Genomic DNA, 22,393 nt, shown 5'->3' with positions numbered 1-22,393 from the left:
GTTTCATTAAATGCCCATTGCTTGTGGAGTACTTGCAAATCCTTCAGTCTGTTTTCTATGTTACAAAGGAAACATACATTGTTGGGGAGAAGGGAAATGACTGCCTAAATGCTCTGCCAGATGGCCAGAAGCTGTTCTTTCCCATGTCAGTCATAAAAGTTTTTTTATGCCTGATCTGCAAAGGCACTGATTAATAGTTTTTGTTCACTGATTAATTTTTGTATGTTTCAATTAAAAGACTTTACTGACAGGGCCTCTTCACACAGTGCATTTGCCTTCTAGAAAATGTAGATGTCGAGAGACAGACATTTCAAATCGTATAGTTCAATCATACCATTCAATCTGCAACTCAGTTGTATCAAAGGAAACTGTGTCAACATCACTTTTAAGTTTATCAACATTTTGTTTTAATGCTTGATATAGCAAGGGGATAAAATTAATTGTCATCCATCAGTAGATTGGTGATGCTATGCAAATATCTCCAAACTACCACATGGTGAAAAACCCACCAAAAGAACAACAAATTAACAGCCAGATTGAAACAGAAACCCTGAAAATGGGATATTTCAACATTACATGCCAACTTCATCCAAATAAGTTGGGCATTGTTTATTTTAATTTATGCATTAAATTTGTTGCATGTTTTTTGGTTGTTAAGATGTGGCTCTTCAAAAGAGCTTGTATTTGCCCAGTTAAACAGCTCCATCCAAAACTCTTAACATTTGGAGGATTTAGTAAAGTGGGGGGAAATTTGATTATGAATTAAATGGGACACACAAACACAGTGTATTTGTAATTGTAGCTAATTTTGTTCTTAGAGGAAAGATTTTAAGAAATTTCTGTTTCATTCTGTCCTCTCCTCCTTAAACTATACCTGTATTTCTAAAAGGTTCACCTGATGTTCAGTGTCATAATTACTGTGGAGAACCAATCTTTACTATATAAAATGGGAAGGTCATAAATAAATACTCCACTGTGTCAATATTTTATAACCCCCTTTTTCACAGAGGCTTTTTATTGACACTTTGGGCATATTGAGAAACCTCTCTGCAGCAGGGATGTAAAACAGCTTCTCTGATATTCCACAGGATCAGATGAAAGTTGCTGTTTTCTTAAGGTGTGTACCTGAAGCTTATGGGGAAGATGCTCATGAATGTTAAATGACAATGTGTGATTATGTGAAATGTAGTTCAGGTTTTAATATTAAAATTAACACTGATCAGAATGACCTTGAGAAAATGGCAGACTAATAAGATTTGTCCCAGGGCATTGTAATATTTCAGTGTTGACGTATTAGACCTTTAATCCCTTTTCTTCTCCCACACTCTGAAATCACTTTTTCTGGTAGTCTTATTTTCAGACATGGGACAGTATTTTAATTTATTTCAAAATTGTATACACACACACATACACACATTTTCACTATTGTATCTATATCATTGCTCTCATCTACAAATAAACTGTGAATGGGTAAATTTGAGATGAAGGTGGGGACAAGATGTACTTCCTTCATACCTTACAAAGTTACTTTTGGGGTGTTGCAGTGCTAAATGTTATACAGTCAGCCCTCCTTAAACATGGATTTTTTTATCCACGGATTCAAGCATCCACAGCTTGAAAATATTTTTAAAAAGTATGAATTCCTGATAGCAAACCTTGATTTTCCATTTTATATAAGGGTCACCATTTTGCTCTGCCATTGTATTTAATGGGACTTGAGCATCCATGGATATTGTTATTCACGGGGGATCCTGGAACCAAACCCCAGCGGATAACAAGATCCCACTGTAGTCCAAATAAGTAGCTTTTCGAAGTTTTACTTTTTCATATGGAGGTTGGTTGGTTTCAAATTTAACTTAATTATGCAATATGTGTTAAGATATTTGCTCCCTGCTAGCCATAAACAGTGATAGATCTGCACATGGGTGCACAGCCTTTCCTTTGGGTGGAGGTATGCACAAGAGGAAAATGGTCCTTTCCAGTGCCCTGATTCGATTACACTGTAGTAATCCAATGGACAGCAGTGCAGCTATGCTAATGTAAACATACAACAGAATCATGTGTTACTCTTCCACAGCAGTGAAGACAGATAATGGGTATATAAAAAGTTTGACTGTTGCTTTGTAAAATTAGTTAAGGGTTGCTTGTGTGTATTGTCATTATTTTATCCAACACTGCACAGGCAACCCCCCCTCCCCAACCGTATTTTGATACTTTTGACTTGTTGCTGAAAGAGTCACTCCTTTCTCTAAAATATTGCATCTAGTGCGGATGTAGTTGCCTCTTGTAGCAGATGGATAGAGCATTCCCCTCCTCCTCTAGTCAATACCCTCTGTTACAGGTCTGAGCTCATTGGAGTGCCTTTGACCTCCAGACCTACTGTTCCTCTAAACTGTAGTGGAGGGTTCTACTAGCATCAGTCCAGTTGGTTTCTATAAACTGAACTGGAACCATGGCAATTATAGTAGAATAATAGCACTTTAACTGTGTAGTGTGCATTAGGCCTCTAGTTACTGCCAATCAGGCCTCCAAGGGGGAGGCATTCCTCAGCTGGAGTTCCAGAGCAGAGAAATCCCACTCCTATATATCCACATAATATATCCTTTTTAAAGGTGGAACACAAAGGAAGGGGCCCTTCCAGCAGATCACAGTGTTCAGGCACGTATTTAAAGGGAGAGATGCTCCTTAACATAACAAGCATCTCAGGCCATTTACAGTGATGGCAGATAAGTATAGTATGAGTTTGGCTTCTGCCCCTAGGCAAATGAGTTTTGGAGCCCTTCTTAGCAATCGTGGCAAATGTTAACAGCTGTCCAGTGGCGTGAAAAAGTCAGTTTATATTAATAATCTTTTTAATACATACTTTTTGCATTAGTTTGGCAGTTTGAGGCTACAATAAGAATTGAAGTCTGGGAACTGACTTAGGGAGTGAATTTTCCTATATTGTTAACTGTACTTACATAGTTCTCATAGATATGGGGGCGGGGGGGGATGGATCATGCTTGCACGTTTTGAATTTTTGTTTGTTTGTTTGTTTGTTTACCTGTGCACTATATAACCCTTAGGAAACTTTTTTCCATCTGCCTCACCCTGTAAGAGGTGCAGACCAGCCAAAGAGCCCTGTTCATGTAGCAAGGGGAACTGTACTTAGATCACTGGCTGGGGATGGTCTGGGTAGAATTTGTTGTTTAGGAGCCCAGTTTTACCATTGGCTGTGAGGGGATGATAGACCTATTGGCAAAAGGACTGGAATGCTTCTCTGCTGTGTACTATCTGCTGCATCATTTGCCACCAATAAAGCTCATGTTATAGCAGTAATTTGTCAGTGTTTGTTGCTGAGCAAACTCTTGGGGAGGCCTGAAATTACACCCATTTCCAGCACAGAACAACAACAGCAACATTTTCTAACATGCATTCTTTTTTTACTAATTCTTTCTGTTTGTAGTGTTCTATAAACTCAAGATATGTGGCCAGTATCCTCTAATAGCATTTCCCCACCCACCCACCCGCATTATTCTAGAATAGGATATTTTGTGAAGTTTAGTATACTGTACTGTGAACATTGGGTTGTAGTTGAATCTTAAATTGATGAAGTAGCTCTGCATATCTGCTGCTTAGCAATCCAAGAAAATGGACCAGCAGGTACCTCTTCTTCTATATTGTTAAGATTATCTAATAAATGTCCCATTTTCTAATCTCTTTGTCCAGGTATCCCTACACTTTGAATGTTTAGGCCATAATGACTGCTGAAGATTCCACCGCTAGGATGAGTAATGATTCCTCCAAACTGCAAGCAAATAAAGTCCATATCCCTGAAGAAGTGGCTAATGCTCCAAATGGACCTGTACTAATACAACTAGTAGAGCGCACTGGATATAATCTGATTCAAGAGAATGGCCAGCGTAAGTATGGTGGACCACCACCAGGCTGGGAAGGGCACCATCCTCCTCGTGGATGCGAAGTCTTTGTAGGTAAAATTCCTCGTGATGTCTATGAAGATGAACTGGTCCCCGTGTTTGAGACAGCAGGAAGGATCTATGAAATGCGCCTGATGATGGACTTCGATGGAAAAAACCGTGGCTATGCCTTTGTAATGTATACTCAAAAATATGAAGCCAAGCGTGCTGTCAAAGAACTGAACAACTATGAAATCCGTCCCGGTAGACTGTTGGGGGTGTGTTGCAGTGTGGATAACTGTAGGCTCTTCATTGGAGGAATCCCCAAGATGAAAAAGAGAGAAGAAATTCTTGACGAGATCTCCAAGGTGACAGAAGGTGTGCTGGATGTCATCGTATATGCCAGTGCGGCAGATAAGATGAAAAACAGAGGTTTTGCCTTTGTGGAGTATGAAAGCCACAGAGCAGCTGCTATGGCAAGGAGGAAGCTGATGCCTGGAAGAATTCAACTTTGGGGGCATCAGATTGCTGTTGACTGGGCTGAGCCAGAAATAGATGTCGATGAAGATGTCATGGAAACGGTAAAAATCCTATATGTGAGGAATTTAATGATTGAAACAACAGAAGAGGCAATTAAAAAAGCGTTTGGACAGTTTAACCCTGGCTGTGTAGAACGGGTTAAAAAAATACGAGATTATGCCTTTGTACACTTCACCAGTCGGGAAGATGCAGTTTTTGCCATGAATAATCTCAACGGCATTGAGCTGGAAGGATCTTGCCTGGAAGTGACCTTAGCCAAGCCAGTAGACAAAGAGCAATACACTCGTTATCAGAAAGCGGCGAAAGGAGGAGGAACGACGACTGAAGTAACTCAGCAGCCAAATTATGTTTACTCTTGTGATCCATACACTCTGGCATATTATGGATATCCATACAATGCTTTGATTGGTCCAAATAGAGAATATTTCGTGAAAGGTTGGTATACAACTTTTGGTACTTTTAGGTGGGAATGTTATAGCCATGGTTGTTTGACACCTTGGGCCTCTTTATCTAAAGTGATTTAGTGAAATGCCTTGCTCTTCACTTATCTTTCACAGATCACAGATTTTTTAAATGCTTAAAATATAGTATGCTTCTCAACAGTGTTGCTTAAGGCAGCCTATAATGTGAATTTTTAAAAAATGACAAACTATTACAGGCTCCCTCACATATTGTATCATAATTTTCATCCCCTTTGATGGGAAATTTCCACCTGTCAGTTTCAAAAAAACAAAACCAGAGCCATCCAACATGTAAGATAAGAGGTTGTGTGTGCTCAGGGGATTCCTCAAGTGTGCAAAAATATATGAATTTCTAAACAATAAATTGAAATTATTACAGCAGCTAGCAAAACAAAATAGCCTGCTCAGAGACTTCCCGGAGCCTAAGGGCACATTTAGAAGAGGGAAAAAAGTCTCTGGAAGTACTGAGAATTTTCCAATTATTTTTGTTTTCGTTTTATCTGCATATTTCCAACTTTGCATCCAGACTTTTTCATCAGATATCCCAGTTTCCTCTCTCTCCCTCTCCTAAGTTTTTCCATCTCCTCTGTCCCACAGATTTCATGTCACACACAATACTTCAGAAATTGGTTTTAACCGATTTCTTCTGAGCTTTCTTTATTATTATTCAAGAGTTACAGTCAAAGTGCATTAACAATATTCCTTTATTAAAACATCAGAACCATTTTGTTTTGATGCAAACATTCCTCTTTTCTCTCAATAGCTGTGTTTACTGGGACTGACAGCTAGTTCTGGTAAAACAGAGATAGCCAAGCAGAGAGACATTTCGTTTTGGAAAATCCTGGGTTAATTCAAACTGACCTGGGAAGTAGGAATAAAAAGTCCTTGGTAATGCCAGGAGTTCCCAGGAAATACTTTGGGATGGAGAAAATGTTATCTATATCTCCAAAATAAAATCAGTTTGTATAGAAATTTTGTACTGGGAATTTCAGAAACTTTTCTTCATCTGGAGGGGCTCTAAAGGGCTTTACAAGTCTATGAGACTATGGTCTCTTTCACAGTTATAACACTTTGGAGTTTATCACATGGGATGAATTTCTCTTAATTTCAAATGAAAAGAAAGTGGGACCAGGACGCATTCATGTGAATTCGCTAGTTCAGCAAATTTACGTGAATTTGAATTGCATTCAAACTGACTTCCCATTCCCTGAAAATAGCTTGCCATTGCCCAAAATTGTGTGTGATCACCTCTCACGCAATAACGTGAAATCTCATGATTGCGTTCAGACTGACTTCCCATTGCCCAAAATTGTGTGTGGTAGTCTATCATGCAATAACGTGAAGCCCCATGATTGCGTTCGGATTGCCATTGTTTTTAGAGCTGAGGGAAGAAGATCTTTCTTTTTTTCCTGCAACAACCCAACAAGAGAATTGTTGCTTTGGAAGTTTTTACTACATAAATAGCAGATGTTCTTAGAAATATGCAGCAAATGATTGAAGAGTTGATTTTATTATGTTTTTTTGTCTTAAAAATGTACCATTGTTTTAAAAAATTAATGGTTCAGGATCTTATATATTGCTCACATTATTATAATAAGTGTAATGCATTCAAAACTAAAACAAGCAAGACCTACAAGAAAAGGTTGCAGCATGGAGTGCTCTTGCTCAGTGTGCCAGCCAGCTAGCCATGTCTGTTTCACCACTGATTTTCAGTACAGTGGGCCCTTGGTATCCACTAGGGTTTGGTTCCAGGACCTCCCATGGATACCAAAAACTGTGGATGTTCAAGTCCCATTATATACAGTGGTATAATAAAATGGTGTCCCTTATATAAAATAGCAAAATCAAACTTTGCTATTTGGAATTTATATACTGTATTTTTGGAATATTTTCAAGCTATGGATAGTTGAATTTATGGATAAAAAAATCTGTGGATATGGAGGGTTGACTGTACTCCTCGTGCCTGTAGCATTCTGATAGCATTTAGCATTCCATGACTGAGCTTGCTCCCTCTTCATTCAGATATTTTAAAGTGTTGTGTTTTCTTTTCTGGTTTTTTTGTTTGCTGCTTGGTTTTGGTTTCCAAAGATTTTTATTCTACTCTGTCAAACCTTAGGGTTTTCTCAGGCATTCTAAATCCCTCTCTTGTTTGTTAGTGGTGTTTTATGGGACTATATTAAAAAGAAAACCAATTAGATAAAGGGCCAGCGAGCCCATGTGGCATTGTGGTTTGAGTGTTCCCCACTCAGCCATGAAACCCACAAGGTGACTTTGGGCAAGTCATATGCTTTCAGACTCAGGAGAAGGCAATGGCAAACCTCTTCTGAACAAACTTTGCTAAGAAAATCCCATGATAGGTTTGCCTTATGGTTGCTATACATCAGAAACAACTTGAAGGCACACAACAACTATAAAGTTAGTAATGTAAGTGAGACTTGTAACAATCATTGGAAGATTTAGTTTTCCAGCTCAAAGTTCAAATCAACCAGGGTTTCCACCATGATACTCCATTTCATTCCTTGTCCCACTTGATTTTCCATTTTTCCACATGAACCACTCATTATTCTCTGGCCAGCGTGCATGCTCAGCTTTGTTTGGCATCTTCTAGATCAGGTATTTTTTCCAGAGACTTTTTGTTCCCTGCTAAAACTTAATAGAATCATGCAAGGGGTTGGACTGGTTTCTTTCAAGCATGTGATTCTCTTGTGTGTGGTTGTTGCTTTTTTTGGCAACGTAAAACTTCAACCTCAGTCCTGAACTTTAGGGAGATGGTTTTAGCGGTATGGTAATCCATTCAGTTAATTGCAAAAATGAGATCCAGCAGGAGGAAAGCAAAATGTAACCTCCTAAATGTGAGGAAATGCAAACCTAATTATTTCCTAATAGACTATACAGTAAACCCAACTCAGCTGTTGATGTGTCAGGGTTAAGTAAACATTTTTATCATCATTTACATAAATCATTCATTGAGGCACTACGTTTGTTAGTACCTGATGATTTGTGTTCAGCACTTTTGATCTGTATCTCAATGGTTACCACAAAGACTGCCTTTCTAGGCATGCAGTAACTCTCTTATATATGTATAAGAATAAAAAGCCTGTGTATAAAACTAATTCTATTCCTCTGTGCAAATAAGTTATTGCCTACCCAGGGATACCTTTGTACTGCATCAACTCAGGACAGCACAGCAGTCCCTACAACTATCAGGTCTCAAACAAGAATGTGAGAATATTTAGGATGGCTTGAAGAAAGGCCTTCCAGGGGTGTGTGTGTGTGTGTGTGTGTGTGTGTGTGTATGCCTTCGTTGCCTATCGGTTTATGGCTATCCCTTGGAAATCATAGGGTTTTCTTAGTCAAGGAATACTCAGAGGTGTTTCTGCCGGTTCCTTTCTCTGAAATACTGCCTATAGCAATTGGTATTCCTTGGTTGGTCTCCCATTCAAGAAGTAACCAGGGCTGGCCCTGTTTAACTTCCAATACCAGGTGGGTCTAGTTATCCCTCTCCACTATGCATATTAGCTAGGGCTGATAGGAGTTGCAGTCCAAAGAAATTCAAAGCAAAAGATACTTTGTAGGACAGCCTTTGAAACTTCACTGCAGTTTAATCTGTCCTAAATGCTGTAGCCACACTGATGATCATGGCAGATATCAGAAAAAGGATGTAATTTCTAGATTACAAAAGTTAAGATGACTGCCTATATGTATTCATTTCAAAGTACCGATTATGATGACTGAGGAAAAACAAGACCTGGGACTGGGCTGGTGAAAATTGAACAGCTTGCCATCAACAACTGGTGTGTGAGCCTGCTTGGCCTTTCACTGTACACATTTATATCACTATGATCTTCATTCTAGGAAAGGGTACTTAGACTTCTGAGCCAAGTCTAACTTGGCTCAGAACAACTACAAATTCCAGGATACAGCCATGACAGTTCAAATGGAATCACATGGCCATAAATGTGTAATCTGAAAGAGGCCCCCTTTTCCTCTCTCCTGTTTCTGGAGAGGCCTTTTACCTCTACCCAACTGATGAACACTTGGCAGGAACTCCTTCTGAGAGGGGCTGATAGTCTTCCAACAACAGTTGATTTTCTAAAATAAGCCCACCATAAAGCTCGTTGCAGTGATTTAACTAACAGTTGTATCATCTTAGTATTGTTGCTCCAAGAAACAGCACTTACTGTTTGAGATTTTTCTATTCTGGCAGTTTCCCCAACCCCCCAGGTTATGTCCTGCCCACTGAATCTGTCTCCTCTCCAAATAGTTGCTTGGTTCACTCTGCAAAACCAACCACTTAGTTAGGTGGATGACATGTGGCTCTCCAGAAGTGGTTGGACAGTACAGTAACTCCCATCTGCACTTGCCTATATATCCAGTTCATGAGGGATGAAGGAGTTACACTCCAACAACATCTGAAAAACCACAAGTTGTCCACCTTTGGTCTAGGGCAACTAAAACAGGATTAAAAAATCTTCTTTGGACACATGCCATATATTCAACAAGGAACACATGGTAGATGCTAAAAATATGTACCAAGACTGTAATGCAGCCATAAAGTGCATAATTCCCTCTATCCCTTTAATTCAAGTATTATCTGGGTTTTTCAATGATTGCTACTGTTGCTTATGTGTGTGCATAGTTTGTTTTGGGTTTGTTTTAAGTTCTATGCTTTTCTTTCCAAGCAGGCAGTGTTAGAGGCAGAGGACGAGGTGCAGCAGGCAACAGAGCCCCTGGCCCAAGAGGTTCATACTTTGGGGGATATTCTGCAGGTCGTGGTATATATAGCAGATATCACGAAGGGAAAGGGAAACAGCAAGAAAAAGGATATGAGCTTGTACCTAATTTGGATCTGTCTACTGTCGGCCCAGTTGCCATTAAACCTGGCACAGGTTGGTATAATGGTTGGAATGGGAGAAACATTGGCATGGTAGTGATGGCAAATACATTCTCATTATATTTTTGGTTCCTTCAGAAAGAGAAGATAATGGTTGGGAAATTTACTTTGTTGGACTACAATGCCCAGAATATCCCAGTAGTTTAATAAAGTAATTTTTCCAGCCTTGAAGCCAGGGGTGGGCAACTGCCAGATGTTAGGGCTCCATATTGGACCTCAACACTGCTTTGGAGGGCTGCCCCCACACTCCCATCAAATTTGACCCAGTGAACAGAATCACAACCTGGAGGCATGGGGGTCAGTTTCATTGTGTTTTTGGCCTTCTCTAGATTGTTTTGGGCTGTTTTTTAAAAACAGAAAATGGCTTCAACTTCAGGGTCACTACCAGTTTTAAAAAAAGACCTCTCTTGAAAATGGCCCAGGGGACTAAAAATGTGGGGAAATTGTTCCCCAAATCCCCTGGAGATGCTGGAGCACAATGGTAGAGAGGGAAAACATTTGTAACATTTGTTCAGAGGAGGCTTACCATTGCCTTTCTCTGAAGTTGAGAGAGTGTGACTTGCTCAAGGTTATCCAGTGGCTTTCCGTGGCTGAGCAGGGATTTGAACCCTAGTCTCCAGAGACATAGTCCAGTACTCAAATGACTATACACACTGGCCCTGCTAATGGTGTCAGACAGCTAGTTAGCTTTCTGCTCTCTGTACTGTACTTTTCAGTTTTGCCATTATTCAAAGGCCTAGTTGAAACCAACTTCCCTGGATTGACAACCCCAAAGGAGTTAGGTTAAGAAATATGCCCTTTTATTTGTTTTTGGCAAGTCGAAAGATTCCATGTGTTATTTCTAAAGATATGTGAAGAACTAGCTGCATTAATACTTCTTGCTTTTCATTTTCTTTTTTTCTAATTTTTATTTATTTTAACATGAACAATTAATTTACAATCAAAGCAATATACATTCCAAATATATAAAAATGCAGAAAGACAGGAATTTTTTAAAAAAAAAGCGGAAAAAAGACAAATAATTAACACCCAATAGGGCTCTGACCCCCCACCCAACCCCAATCCTGACTGTAATGTGAAAGAAAAATAAAAAGGGAAAAATATTATTCTGCCAGTACAGATCCAACTTGATAATTCTAATAAACTTATTAAAAACCATAACCACATTATTACATTGGTTGATTTCTTATTGCTAATAAAAACTATTTTAAAAACCGTAAGAATTTTCAGTCTTTCCAAAAGTCTTCACTTGAGCTTATCCTTTAGACATCATGTTAATTTGGCCATTTGGGCTAACTCAGCAACCTTAACAATCCATCATCAATGCTTCAGTCCTTTTATAAGTTTCTTGCTGCTGTTGTCATATATCAAAGAAGCAAACAATATTTTCTCTTCAATTCTTTATCCACAATACCCAACAAAAACATTTCTGGTAACATTATAAAATCAGACCAGTAACTTTTCCCCTTTTTACAAGCCCGCCACAAATGGGAGGCAGGGAGGAGCTTGTTCTTCTGAATTGGTAAAGTGCATGTAGTTTTGGAAAGATATCCCCTCCTTCGTGGTGCCATGTGAGAAGTATTTATATCTTGGACAGAAACTTGTTGAAGGGAACCTATGTGAATTCCTGCCTGGTGGGTGGATTTTCACTATCAAGCAAGTAAAAAAACTTTATTTCTGTTCACCACCACTATTGCACAACCTAAAATTCTCCAGATATGTTGTACCTTAACTCCCACCATCCTCAGCTATTTAGATATCACATAGACCAGCATATTCTGCCTGATGCTGTCTAGATATTAAACTACAACACCCACCAACCTCAGTTAGCATGGCAGCAATCATGGAGGGCATCAGACTGTGAAAAGTTGACATTGGTATGTGTGGTTCGCAACAGAGACGTCAAAATGAACATGAACCCCATGGATTGGTGATCTCAAGTTAAAATGGAATAATTCCTCTTAACCTAGAGCTTAGAAAGATGGCCATGTGTGTGGCCATGCTGAGATTCTGGGAGTTCAGTCCAAAAAGAAAGCTACTTTCCTCTGCTCTATGCTGGGTTATGGACTGGGAGAAACGTTATTTGTAGTATAATGAACAACAGGGTTTTTTCAAGTCTTCCTTGATGATATCTTGTTCTGGTCTTTTCCAGTGGCAATTCCAACTATTGGTACTCAATATTCCATGTTTCAAGCTGCACCAACAGCAAAGATGATAGAAGATGGGAAGATCCATGCAGTGGAGCATATCATCAGCCCTATTGCTGTCCAGCAGGATCCTGCTAGTGCTGCTGCAGCAGCTGCAGCAGCAGCAGCTGTAATACCTGCAGTTTCAACCCCTCCTCCCTTTCAGGTAACTTTTTTTAAAGTGATTTCCACTATGTCTGTCCAGGATAGACAGAACGACTGGCTTCATGTTGTGCTCCCATTGAAAGTGGCATTTATTTATTTGTTTGTTTACAATTTTACAAAAGCAACATGAAAAACAGGACACTTTTGCTGACGGTTGTCTCCAAGCTACTTAAAGATTAGCTAACTTGTCGGGTTTCAGTAAGAGCCATATGCTTCCCATTGACTTTATTCCCCTGCCATACTCTTCCCATTGGCTTTATTCCAAAATTCATGTCCACAATTCTAAAGTGTCTCTTACTACAAAGGATTAAAACACATAGTGTCAAGTCCTGTGATGTTTCAACATGTGTTAAAACTCATATGGGTTGAGAAGCAGAAAGATTTTCAAACCTGCTCTTGGTGCTTGGAGTAAGGTGGAGTCTCTTCATTGTCAAAATATGTTGTCAGATATATTGTCAGAAAAAGGGCAGTCCAAAGAGTCAAAAGGGATCAAGGGCTTCATATGCTGCCTTGGAGATCCACATGAAGCCCTAGGGCTGTACTTTCCCCAACCCTGTACTAAATTTAGCAGATCATTTTCCTTGACATAGAGAGATTCCATCTTATTCCAAGTACCAAAAGCTGCTTTGAAAATATTACCAAAGAGGCAAATTTTATATATAATTTGCCCTTTGGTCACATTTTCAAAGCAGCTGTTGGTGAACTGATGCTACTAGATGCTTCCAAAGGAGCATATATAGAGTGATGTAGCCAAGAGGGGGTCTGTGGAGTCCAGACTCCCCGCCCCTTCCGTTAATTTATGTTAAAAATAATATCAACCAAACCTTACGCTGAAGCTGCGCTGGAATACAATGAATGGCGCGTGCACATGTGGCATGTGCGTGCCATTGTGTTATGACACCCAACCCCCCCTTCCCAAAATCCTGGCTACATCCCTGATACACACACACACACACACACACACACACACACATTCTTTTGAAAGCAACTAGGAGCACCAATTCACCTTTTAAATTGGCTAGAGGGCTTCCCCCCTGCATTATGTAATATTTTAAAATGCCCACTCAGTGTACCTCTGGACCTTTCAGAGAAGTAGAAGGTATTTGTGTTTTGTCAATCTGTTCAGCCTCTGGGTAGAAGCAGAAATTAGGCCCTAGACCTGCCCTTGTTGTCCACCCCATTTCAGTATAACATAACAAACAGCTTCATTTATATACCGCTTCATACTGAACTAACAATGTCTAAGCGGTTTACAACTGTAAGCTAATTGCCCCCAACAATCTGGGTACTCATTTTAACGACCTCGGAAAGATGCAAGCTTGAGTCGAGCTTGAGCCCTTTAGCTGGTATTGAACTTGCAACCTTATGGTTTTGAGTGAGTGGCTGCAGTACAGGCATTTAACTACTGCGTTACCAGGGTTCAAGTATAAAGAATACATAAGTCTGGTTCCTATCAAAAATCCATTTTAAAACGCTTGTTTCCAGGGCCGGCCTATAACTCCTGTGTACACCATGGCTCCAAATGTGCAGAGAATTCCAGCTGCAGGAATCTACGGTGCAAGTTATGTTCCATTTGCTGCTCCGGCTACAGCGACAATAGCCACACTACAGAAAAATGCAGCTGCGGCAGCTGCTGCGGCAGCATATGGGGGATATGCTGGGTACATCCCTCAGGCATTTCCAGCTGCAACAATCCAGGTTCCAATCCATGATGTCTATCAAACCTACTGAGACTGCTGGCCATTGGTGAGGGTGGGATGGGATGGGGGAACCTTGAAGGAACATTTTACTATTTATGAAGAACGAACCTACAGAAGAAAATGTCCTGATGTGAGTAAACTGATGATAAAACCTGGAAGTGAAGTTTATATCAAATATATCATCATGTTTGAAATCTTTTATACTCATGAAGTTTTTACTAACTTTTTAGGCTTTTTAAAAATATTTTAATATGCCTATATTCTTATATTTCTAAAATGGCTTATTTTTCAGGGCCCATTCTTCTTCACAGGTTTATATACAGTTGTAGGGTTTTTTTTTCCTATGTTATATTCACTATATTTGTGGCATGAAGGTTATTTTTTAGCAAGTTCTGCACTCCAGAGATTTCTATTTTGTAGTGCCTTTAATAATATATCAACTAAATATTAAAAAGTGCACCTGAGCAGGTAGGGAAAAGTTTTTAAACAATATATTTTGAAAACTCTATTAGATATTTAAAAATACATGCAATAGATTTTTTAAATATATATCTATATCTATATACAAACATGTGTCTTATTTAAAAAGTTAAACTGGAAAGTGCAATTTGAAAGTGTCTGAGATGTGTGCATTATGTCCAGGCATTTGTATGGTTTCTTTGTTATCTAGAGCCACAACTGAACACCTGTTGTTATTTAAAAAGGTCCCTTATATTTGCTTATATGGAACTATACTTAATGTTAAGGAAAACTTTTTTTGTGCATTTTCCACAGAGCCATCTTTTGTATTCATCAGCATCCTGTAATTTTTAGACACAAAACAGATGCAAACCATTTATATTTTATAAGAAGACCAATGATATACATTTATTACAGAAGTGGTCAACTTAACATAAAAACAAACAAACATAGGTATATGGATCCTTATTGTATCACTGCACATGTGAATCTAGATTGTTCAATACTTTGTCTGCAGGTGTATGTGTTCAGTGTGCTATTCCTCTGTTAGGAAACTGGCTTTCCATATATTGTTTAATCAAAGTTCTTACCTCCTCAGTACCAGGCATATAGAAAGCAACAGATGCAATCCATGATACAGTTAGCCCTTCTTATACACAGATTTTTTATACACGGATTTGAAAATATTCCAAAAAATATATAAATTTCAAATATCAAACCTTGATTTTCCATTTTTTATAAGGGACATCATTTTGCTATGTCATTATATTTAATGGGACTTGAGCATCCATGGATTTTGTTATCCACGGGGGATCTTGGAACCAAACCCCAGCGTATAACAAAGGTCCACTGTATTTCCAGTTAAAATAATCAGGTAGCAGTTGATACCTTAAGCTCTTTTGTCATATCTATTCATGAGCATCTTGGTCAAAATGTCAGAGGGCTCATTCCCACTACGGAATAGAGCAAATTGACAATCGATTTATATGACCGTCGTTCCCATTTGAAACCGATTTTGATCCTGGTGTGATTAATTGCAATCACGATGAAGCAAGGCAAATGCAAAAAAACCCAATTTATCCTGACACTAGTTTAAAAGTGGTTCTTTTGAAAAGAATCGATTCTGCAGCATGTTCAACAAGTGGGAACGACGGATCTGAATTGCCTCATTCTGGAGGGGAGAGACTAATGGTAGATCCACCATCCCCCCCCCTCTCAGTGCTATCTTTGAGCTTGGGGTGTAACCAATGGGTGCTTTTGCAACTACTTCCTGCACTTTGATTACAACTAGTTGCAAAAACAACGAATCACATCATATATATATATATATTTCCTAAGGCGGGTTGCCCAAGCTGCTGCTTACACCACTGATGATGCACAGATGATTGACATGCATTTTGAAGTGATGTAAACTAGTGGGGATGACAATCATGCCAAAAAAGAAGCAATTACAGGGGGGTAATGAAAAGATCCGCTTTTAACGTTGGACCTTTTGGAATCAATTTACCCACACGGAGCAAACACAAATCGTGCACTGATTCAAATGTAAGTGGGAATGACCCCAGAGAGAGAAAGAAACAGAGAGTATGAACTCCTTGCATTTGTTGATACCTGCCAGTCTATCATTACATGCTATTTCAAATCCCAAGACACAAAGTGATAGTGGGGGGAAAGGATCTCTGGTTATCTCGATATTTTCTGGAATATATTCTATACTCTTTAATTTGTATTGCTTTTTTTCAGTTTGGGTTTACCACTTTCAGCACAATAGGAATGTTAATATACCCACACACACAGTGGAGCCTTATGCGGGGATCCATTCCGGACCCCCCCCCACGTAAGGCAAATATTGCATAAGCTCAAGCCCCATTCAATAGAATGGGGCTTATGTTCGCGGCGGTGCGACGCACATGCGCCACAGGCACACACAATGAATAGCAGCACAAGGAAGCCACATATGCTGTGCCTGCGAATGGAACGGCCGTGCTGTATTTGCCAGGCTTAGCCTGAGCTAGACATTTCTAAATTATGGCCCTTCAGAAAAAGGAGGTGGTAACTCTGCTTCAGTGCTAATTAGAGTATTACTGTCTAATATTCTAAATGTTGCCCTCTAATACCAACATGGCTAAATTCCCAACCATTCAAATGCAGCCATTTTAGGGATAAGTGAGTGTGTCAGTTTTGGTTTCGCCCCCATTAATTCTTTTTAACATCTCAAGTTGTTTCACTTTAGAATATGAATGAAATCTAAATTCTGATGAATTCTAATCAAAATGAACTAAGCTGAAATTCTCACTCCTACCTAATTGCCACCTGTATCTTTGACTATTTTATTTTAACTTTCAGGCCACTTAAGAAGCTTAGCTATTACTATATTGCAAGGGCATTTTCTATCTTCACAGAACTGTGAAATATTTGGATCCCTGGTGAAAACTGTACCTAATATAAGTGGTGCTGAAGAAGTAAGTTTGCAAGATAGAAGGCTTATGCAGGAGCTATCTGGAACTATTACGTGTGCAGAGATAAAATAAGGGATGGTAGGTTGTGATTTCTTACAGCTTTTTAAACCATACTGTACAGTTCAACTCTGGCCATACGCATGCCTGTGAATAATCCTTTTTAATCCCCATATGTTATTGTATTCCCATACAAAGTGCAGCCTGAAGTGCTAATTATTATTCTTTTAAAGTGTACACTGCAGAGACAGAATGTATGCCACTGGAATCTAGAACCAAATGTGCTCCTGACAGAAAGCAAAACAAAAAAATAACCCTGCTTTTTACAGTGGCTTTATCAAGTTTCATATTGAAATATGGGTGTAGTAGTACAATTAAATGGCATTTATTCTCTTGCCTCGTGCACCCTTCCACTCAAACTTGTCATCATTATTAAGGGGAGTTCAATGTGTGCATTGGAGAAGGAAGGATTGGGACCACTGTTAAAGATAACAGCATGTAAATATCTTCACAATACATTTTAAAGAGTTGTTTTATTTTGCTTTTTGCTGTGGCCATGTGGCCATGCCACAGAGCCAATATTTTATTTCAATGTTTTATTTCAAAATATGTTTGTTAAGTAATATTATTGAAGTATTTTGTGGCCTGTTTAAAGGCTTTAGTTAGCAAAACAGTGAGTGTAAAATACAGTAAATTTTGCTTTGGACTGTGGTTCAGTCTATGTTATGGTGACATGCCCTGGTACCACCTAAATACTTTGTTAAAGTGAGGTGTGCAATAAATTATATACCATTGATAGGTGGGATCTGAAGGACTTTGAAGGCAGCTTCTCTACATATTCAGAAGCGTCTATAGCACTTCCCCACCCCTTCACCCCAATAATTTTAAAGAGAGAGTGCCAAGTCTGAAAATCTCGTATTGCTGCATGAGAACATGGAAGCAATTATGAAAACACTAGCAAATTGAAGAGAATTACTGGGGTATATGTATAACATTTTGGAATCCCAACCTGTTCATGTAATGGTGCATTTAATTGTCAATTTTGCACATAATGGTAAAGCAGACTGTGGTTTGTTGAATTTTGGCTTCTTATTGTATCTGAATCCATGCCTACAAATAAGCCATTGTTTGTTAAATTGCCACAAACCTCAAGTAGAAGTCACGGTTTCTTCTTAGCACATGACCTCTAATTTATTAAAACCATGGCTTCTCATTACATCTGAGTTCCAAAAGTGTGGATTGTCCCTGGTTTGTTTCCCAAGAAGTAAAACAGACCCCTCCCCCCAAAAATGGGGAAAACAAACTGTGATATAGTTTTTTGTGGGTTTTTCGGGCTATGTGGCCATATTCTAGAAGAGTTTATTCCTGACGTTTTGCCAGCATCTGTGGCTGGCATCTTCAGAGAATGCTGACCTGGAAAAGAGTGGGTATATATATACACACACACACACACACACACACACACACACACACACAGTGTGATCCTGGGTAAGGAGGCCACATAGCCCAAAAAACCCACAAAAAACTATGAATGCCGGCCATGAAAGCCTTCGACTTCACAAACTGTGATATATTTCCTTATGTGTAGGACAATTAATGCACAGACCAACAAACCATGGCTAACATGACAGCTTAGTCTGACATGCACATGCAGCCAGTGTGAATCCCTAAGGCAAAGGTGAAATGCACAAATTTACTGTAATTTAAACATAATTACAGTATATGCAGTTAATTATAATTTATAATAGAGTCTAAGCAGTCCTAGTCAGAAAAACTTTCTTGAATTTAAATTATAATATGAAATACACGTATTTTCAAGACTATCATTTTCACGAGAAATGGAAAAAATAGTTTATCAAAAGGTGGTCCTTTTAAAAAAATAATCCACTATTACTGGAAGAACTACTATACCCTACCTCAAAGGACCACCTTAACTACTGAAATGTTTTTATGGAGTTGATTTGCTTTAATGTGACATCCCAGAAATGTCCTGTCACTCTTTGAGTACGAGCCCCGAGGATTTAGCCTGAGGCCCGTATCTCACCATAGCCTAGCTCTTCTAGATATGGTGCACCTCTCTTTGAACTGTATCAGATTAATGGGGGCAACACAAATAGTAAAATGTTCCTAAATACAAAAAGTAATCTCACCATGCTATGAAAAAGCTAGGCAAGAATTGCACTTCCTGACTGATGGTGTGTTGGACGGATTTTGTATTTTCATATATGGAGGAACATTCATACATAACAGAGATGCAGATGCAGTCTGAAGTAGAACAGGTCTAGCTATGGTTTACCTATGAACTTGGCCACTTTCAGCAGCTGGAGCTTTGCTGAGAACCTGATGTGATGTAAAGTCGAAGGCTTTCATGGCTGGCATCCATAGCCTGGCATTTGCCAGCCCAAAAAACCCACAAAAAACCTGGTGTGATTTTTGGTGGTTCTTGGACCGCCACCTCCTGAATTATTATTATTATTTAATTCACTTATATCCCACCTTTCTCCCTCTACAGGGACTCAAGGTGGCGAACAGCAAATTTAAAAACAAAACAAAAGCATTAAGATGTAATCTAAAATTTAAAAATTAAAAAACAATTTTGTTTTATCTCACCCACATGGTCAAACACTTTTTCAAGACTGCACTGTGCAAGCCCTTGTAGAATGGCTGCTAATGGGTAGAGCATTGAAATGGTTACTTTCCTAGACTATATCTCCCAGTAGGCCATATTGGCTTAGGGGATTCTGAGCAATCTAGTACAAAAAATTAACTTTTCAACGTTCTGGGCCTGAGTGTAATCATCCCTTTCTTCTCTCTGCCCTGGCTTTATTTTATCCCACCATGCAAAATAATATTATTAATAATAAGGAGACCTGAGCCTATATTATTTTTTAAAAAACTTTATTACGTTGAGGGCTTGCACCAACATACTGTACCCAGGTACTTGTGTCACTGTTCGTTTGTTTTTTACAGAAGTGAATTTCTTACTGTATTTTGCATAGACCTATAGTATCTTCAGAAACAGTCGACCCCAAACTAAAATTGGGCAATAGTTTTTAAAATGCACTTGTCCATAGGAACTCTGGGCAGGTGCAAAGGTACTTGCTAGAATGCCTGGTGACAGGGTCATCAAGGCCCTTCCGGCGGCCTCACATGAGCCACCAGTCTGTGGGTTTGACTTTATAACCATTTCTGAAACATTTCATTTATACACTACTGAAGCAAGTTATGACTTGAAATGTGAACTTTTTTAGGTTAAGAACAAACTATAAAAAAATATTGTATGTTTGCCTTATTTTAAAATGTGCTATTAGTGCAGACTGTATTTTGCTGAATTCCTGTTCTTTTGTGTGTTGTTTCATTCAAAAGTGCTTTCTTAGGAGGTAGTCAATAAAACATTCCTTAAAAACTGGTCCTTGTCGTCCATTCTAGAATTTTTTTTATATATCAGTGTCAGGCTTGCTGAAACAATGGGGACTCTTTAGTCATTTTTGTTGAATCTTCACATGATCCTTCGGACTAGAAATAGACCTTGGGTGCACCTACACTGTGGATATAATGTAGTTTGACACCATTTTAAGTGCTGTAGCTCTGTCCTACAGAATCCTGGGATTTGTAGTTTTGCGAGGCACCAACACACTTTTGCAGAGGTGGCAAATGACCTTATGAAACTAAAAATCCCAGGATTCCATTGGATGGAGCTACAGCACTTAAAGTCATGTCAAACTGCATTATTCTACAATGTAGATGCGCCCCTTATTGCCGGTGCAGCTTAAGTTCTCTCCTCCTCTTTATTATCTGCAGTCAGCCCATATTTTATCGTTACAGTTGGACCCTCCACCCTCAGATACAAAAAAAATGGGATCCTAAGTCCCATTCTTACTAATGATAGGGCAACGTGCGCAACCTGTTAACATGGCCGTATGCATGTGCAGCTCTTGGGAACAACATGGCTTGCCAGCTGCATATGCGCAGATCCACAGATGGCAAGCCTATGGATACAGAGACTGTATAATGTTTTGGATTTCTTGGTTGTCATTCTATATAATGGACCACAACAAGCAGGTACAGTATAAGAAAATGCCCAAGAGTGGGTATGTTGTTGGATGTTTTTGAATCATTGGTGCGTGTAATTTATTGTACACATTTCAGAGAGGGAAGGGGAAACTCTGGTGGGTCGCTGTCTTTTATCGGGGTAGTGCAACTTACTTGGTGTAGCCCTGGATTATGGTCCAGAAGGCAGAGTACTTGGGCCTATAGGGACAAAACAGGTTTACTCAAGGTCTCAACATAAATGGTATAAAAGTAGACATTTTAAATAAAACTAGCATTCAAAAAAGTTACTCTCAGAATCCTTAGCCAACAAAAAAAGTAATTGCTCGAGCTCTGACATTTGGATGTTATCAAATAACAACTCTGCTGATGTCAAAGAAATAAAGTACACTAGTCAATTTACAAACACAGATCAAATTCTCTGGGCACAGCACTGGATTTTGCATGTATAAACCAACACTGGACCTTTAGTTCTCGTGTGCTCTTAGCTTTATCTCATGCCACAGGATGGACCAAAGCAAGATGTTCAGTTAAATTTGACTGATTGCTACATTATAAAGAAATCTTTGTAAAATTTCTATAAAAATTTTAAGCAGGTCTCCCCTGAAAAAGTTCGCTGTTGTTTCCACAAATGCCATAACCGGCAGCTGCGGCTTTAATACTACAATACAAACTCAGGAGAGACAAGACTGCTTCTCAAAAAGTTAAAAGGAGTTGTTTCATAGTCATTCTCTAACTCTTTTTGTCCCTAGCAAAGTTCTAGGTTATTTTTATCCAGCACCAAACATAAATCCTTCCTGAAATGGCATTACATCCTGTTCCCTTGTTATATCCATGCTATTTAAAAACACTCATGTTTCATATCGTTCACACTACACAGTTACAGTGTTTTATTCTGCTATAGTGCTATAGTTGTGTAGTGTGAAAGCACTCTCGGGCAAAAGAATTTTTAAAAAATTACTATTGATCATAGTTATGGGAACTCTTGTATTTGTTACACTATATATTTGAGCAGGAATGCCGGTGGAAATATGATGTATTCCATATTACGTGTTTTGATGTTTTCTAAATGTATACTTTTAGCCTGGTTGCATACATGTGTGTTTCTTTCGACATTTATCTTCAGTTTTCATCTCTATGGATTCTATCTTGTTTTCCTGCTGTGTGGTTGGGGTTTAAAAACAAAATGGGAGGCTTTATAAAGAGGATTTTGTTCAACAGGAGTTGACGCTGTTTTAACTTTCTTTTTCAGTTAAATCCACCTCCCAAGGAAAGCAAACTTCCTTGTGCTTTGTCCTTGTAGCTCGCACATAGGCCAAGGAGAATAAGAAAATGTACAGTAGTTGGCAGTTGGCCCGTCTTAAACTAGTTTTTCAACATTTTGCAAGTCACTCTGGTTGTGTGCTATGTGGGGATAGAAACTGAGTCTTGCAATCTTTTTTTCCTTCTGCAAAGGAAAGTTTGTTTAGAACATAATTGTAGCTATCAAACTACTATAAGTTTGATAGGTTGCCAGGAAATTTAAGATCTCTTTATAATTAAAATGGGTGGGAATTATGTTGGCTTCAAGTTGTTGTTGGACTACA

The 22,393-nt window shown here is 38.9% G+C and overlaps 1 protein-coding gene across 9 annotated transcripts in view; it reads left to right on the top strand.

Moving 5' to 3' along the window:
• Positions 1–14,036, top strand: part of RBM47 (RNA binding motif protein 47) — a 96,202-nt gene extending 82,166 nt beyond the window's left edge. For 6 of the 9 annotated variants that reach the window (XM_042469348.1, XM_042469353.1, XM_042469349.1 and 3 more), the window contains exons 2-5: positions 3,709–4,871; positions 9,580–9,786; positions 11,944–12,143; positions 13,628–14,036. In XM_042469348.1, the coding sequence (XP_042325282.1) occupies positions 3,740–4,871; positions 9,580–9,786; positions 11,944–12,143; positions 13,628–13,873 (1,785 nt within the window). In that variant the 5' untranslated portion in view covers positions 3,709–3,739 and the 3' untranslated portion in view covers positions 13,874–14,036. Of the gene's footprint in view, positions 1–1,007; positions 1,118–3,708; positions 4,872–9,579; positions 9,787–11,943; positions 12,144–13,627 lie in introns of those variants that run through there. The other 3 variants (XM_042469351.1, XM_042469355.1, XM_042469356.1) reach the window with 3 other exon arrangements.
• Positions 14,037–22,393: the final 8,357 nt, after the last annotated feature.

The sequence above is a fragment of the Sceloporus undulatus genome, chromosome 5 (assembly GCF_019175285.1).
Source record: "Sceloporus undulatus isolate JIND9_A2432 ecotype Alabama chromosome 5, SceUnd_v1.1, whole genome shotgun sequence".
NCBI lineage: Eukaryota > Metazoa > Chordata > Lepidosauria > Squamata > Phrynosomatidae > Sceloporus > Sceloporus undulatus.
Note: the sequence above shows the minus strand (reverse complement) of the source record. Positions and strands in the feature narration are given on the sequence as shown.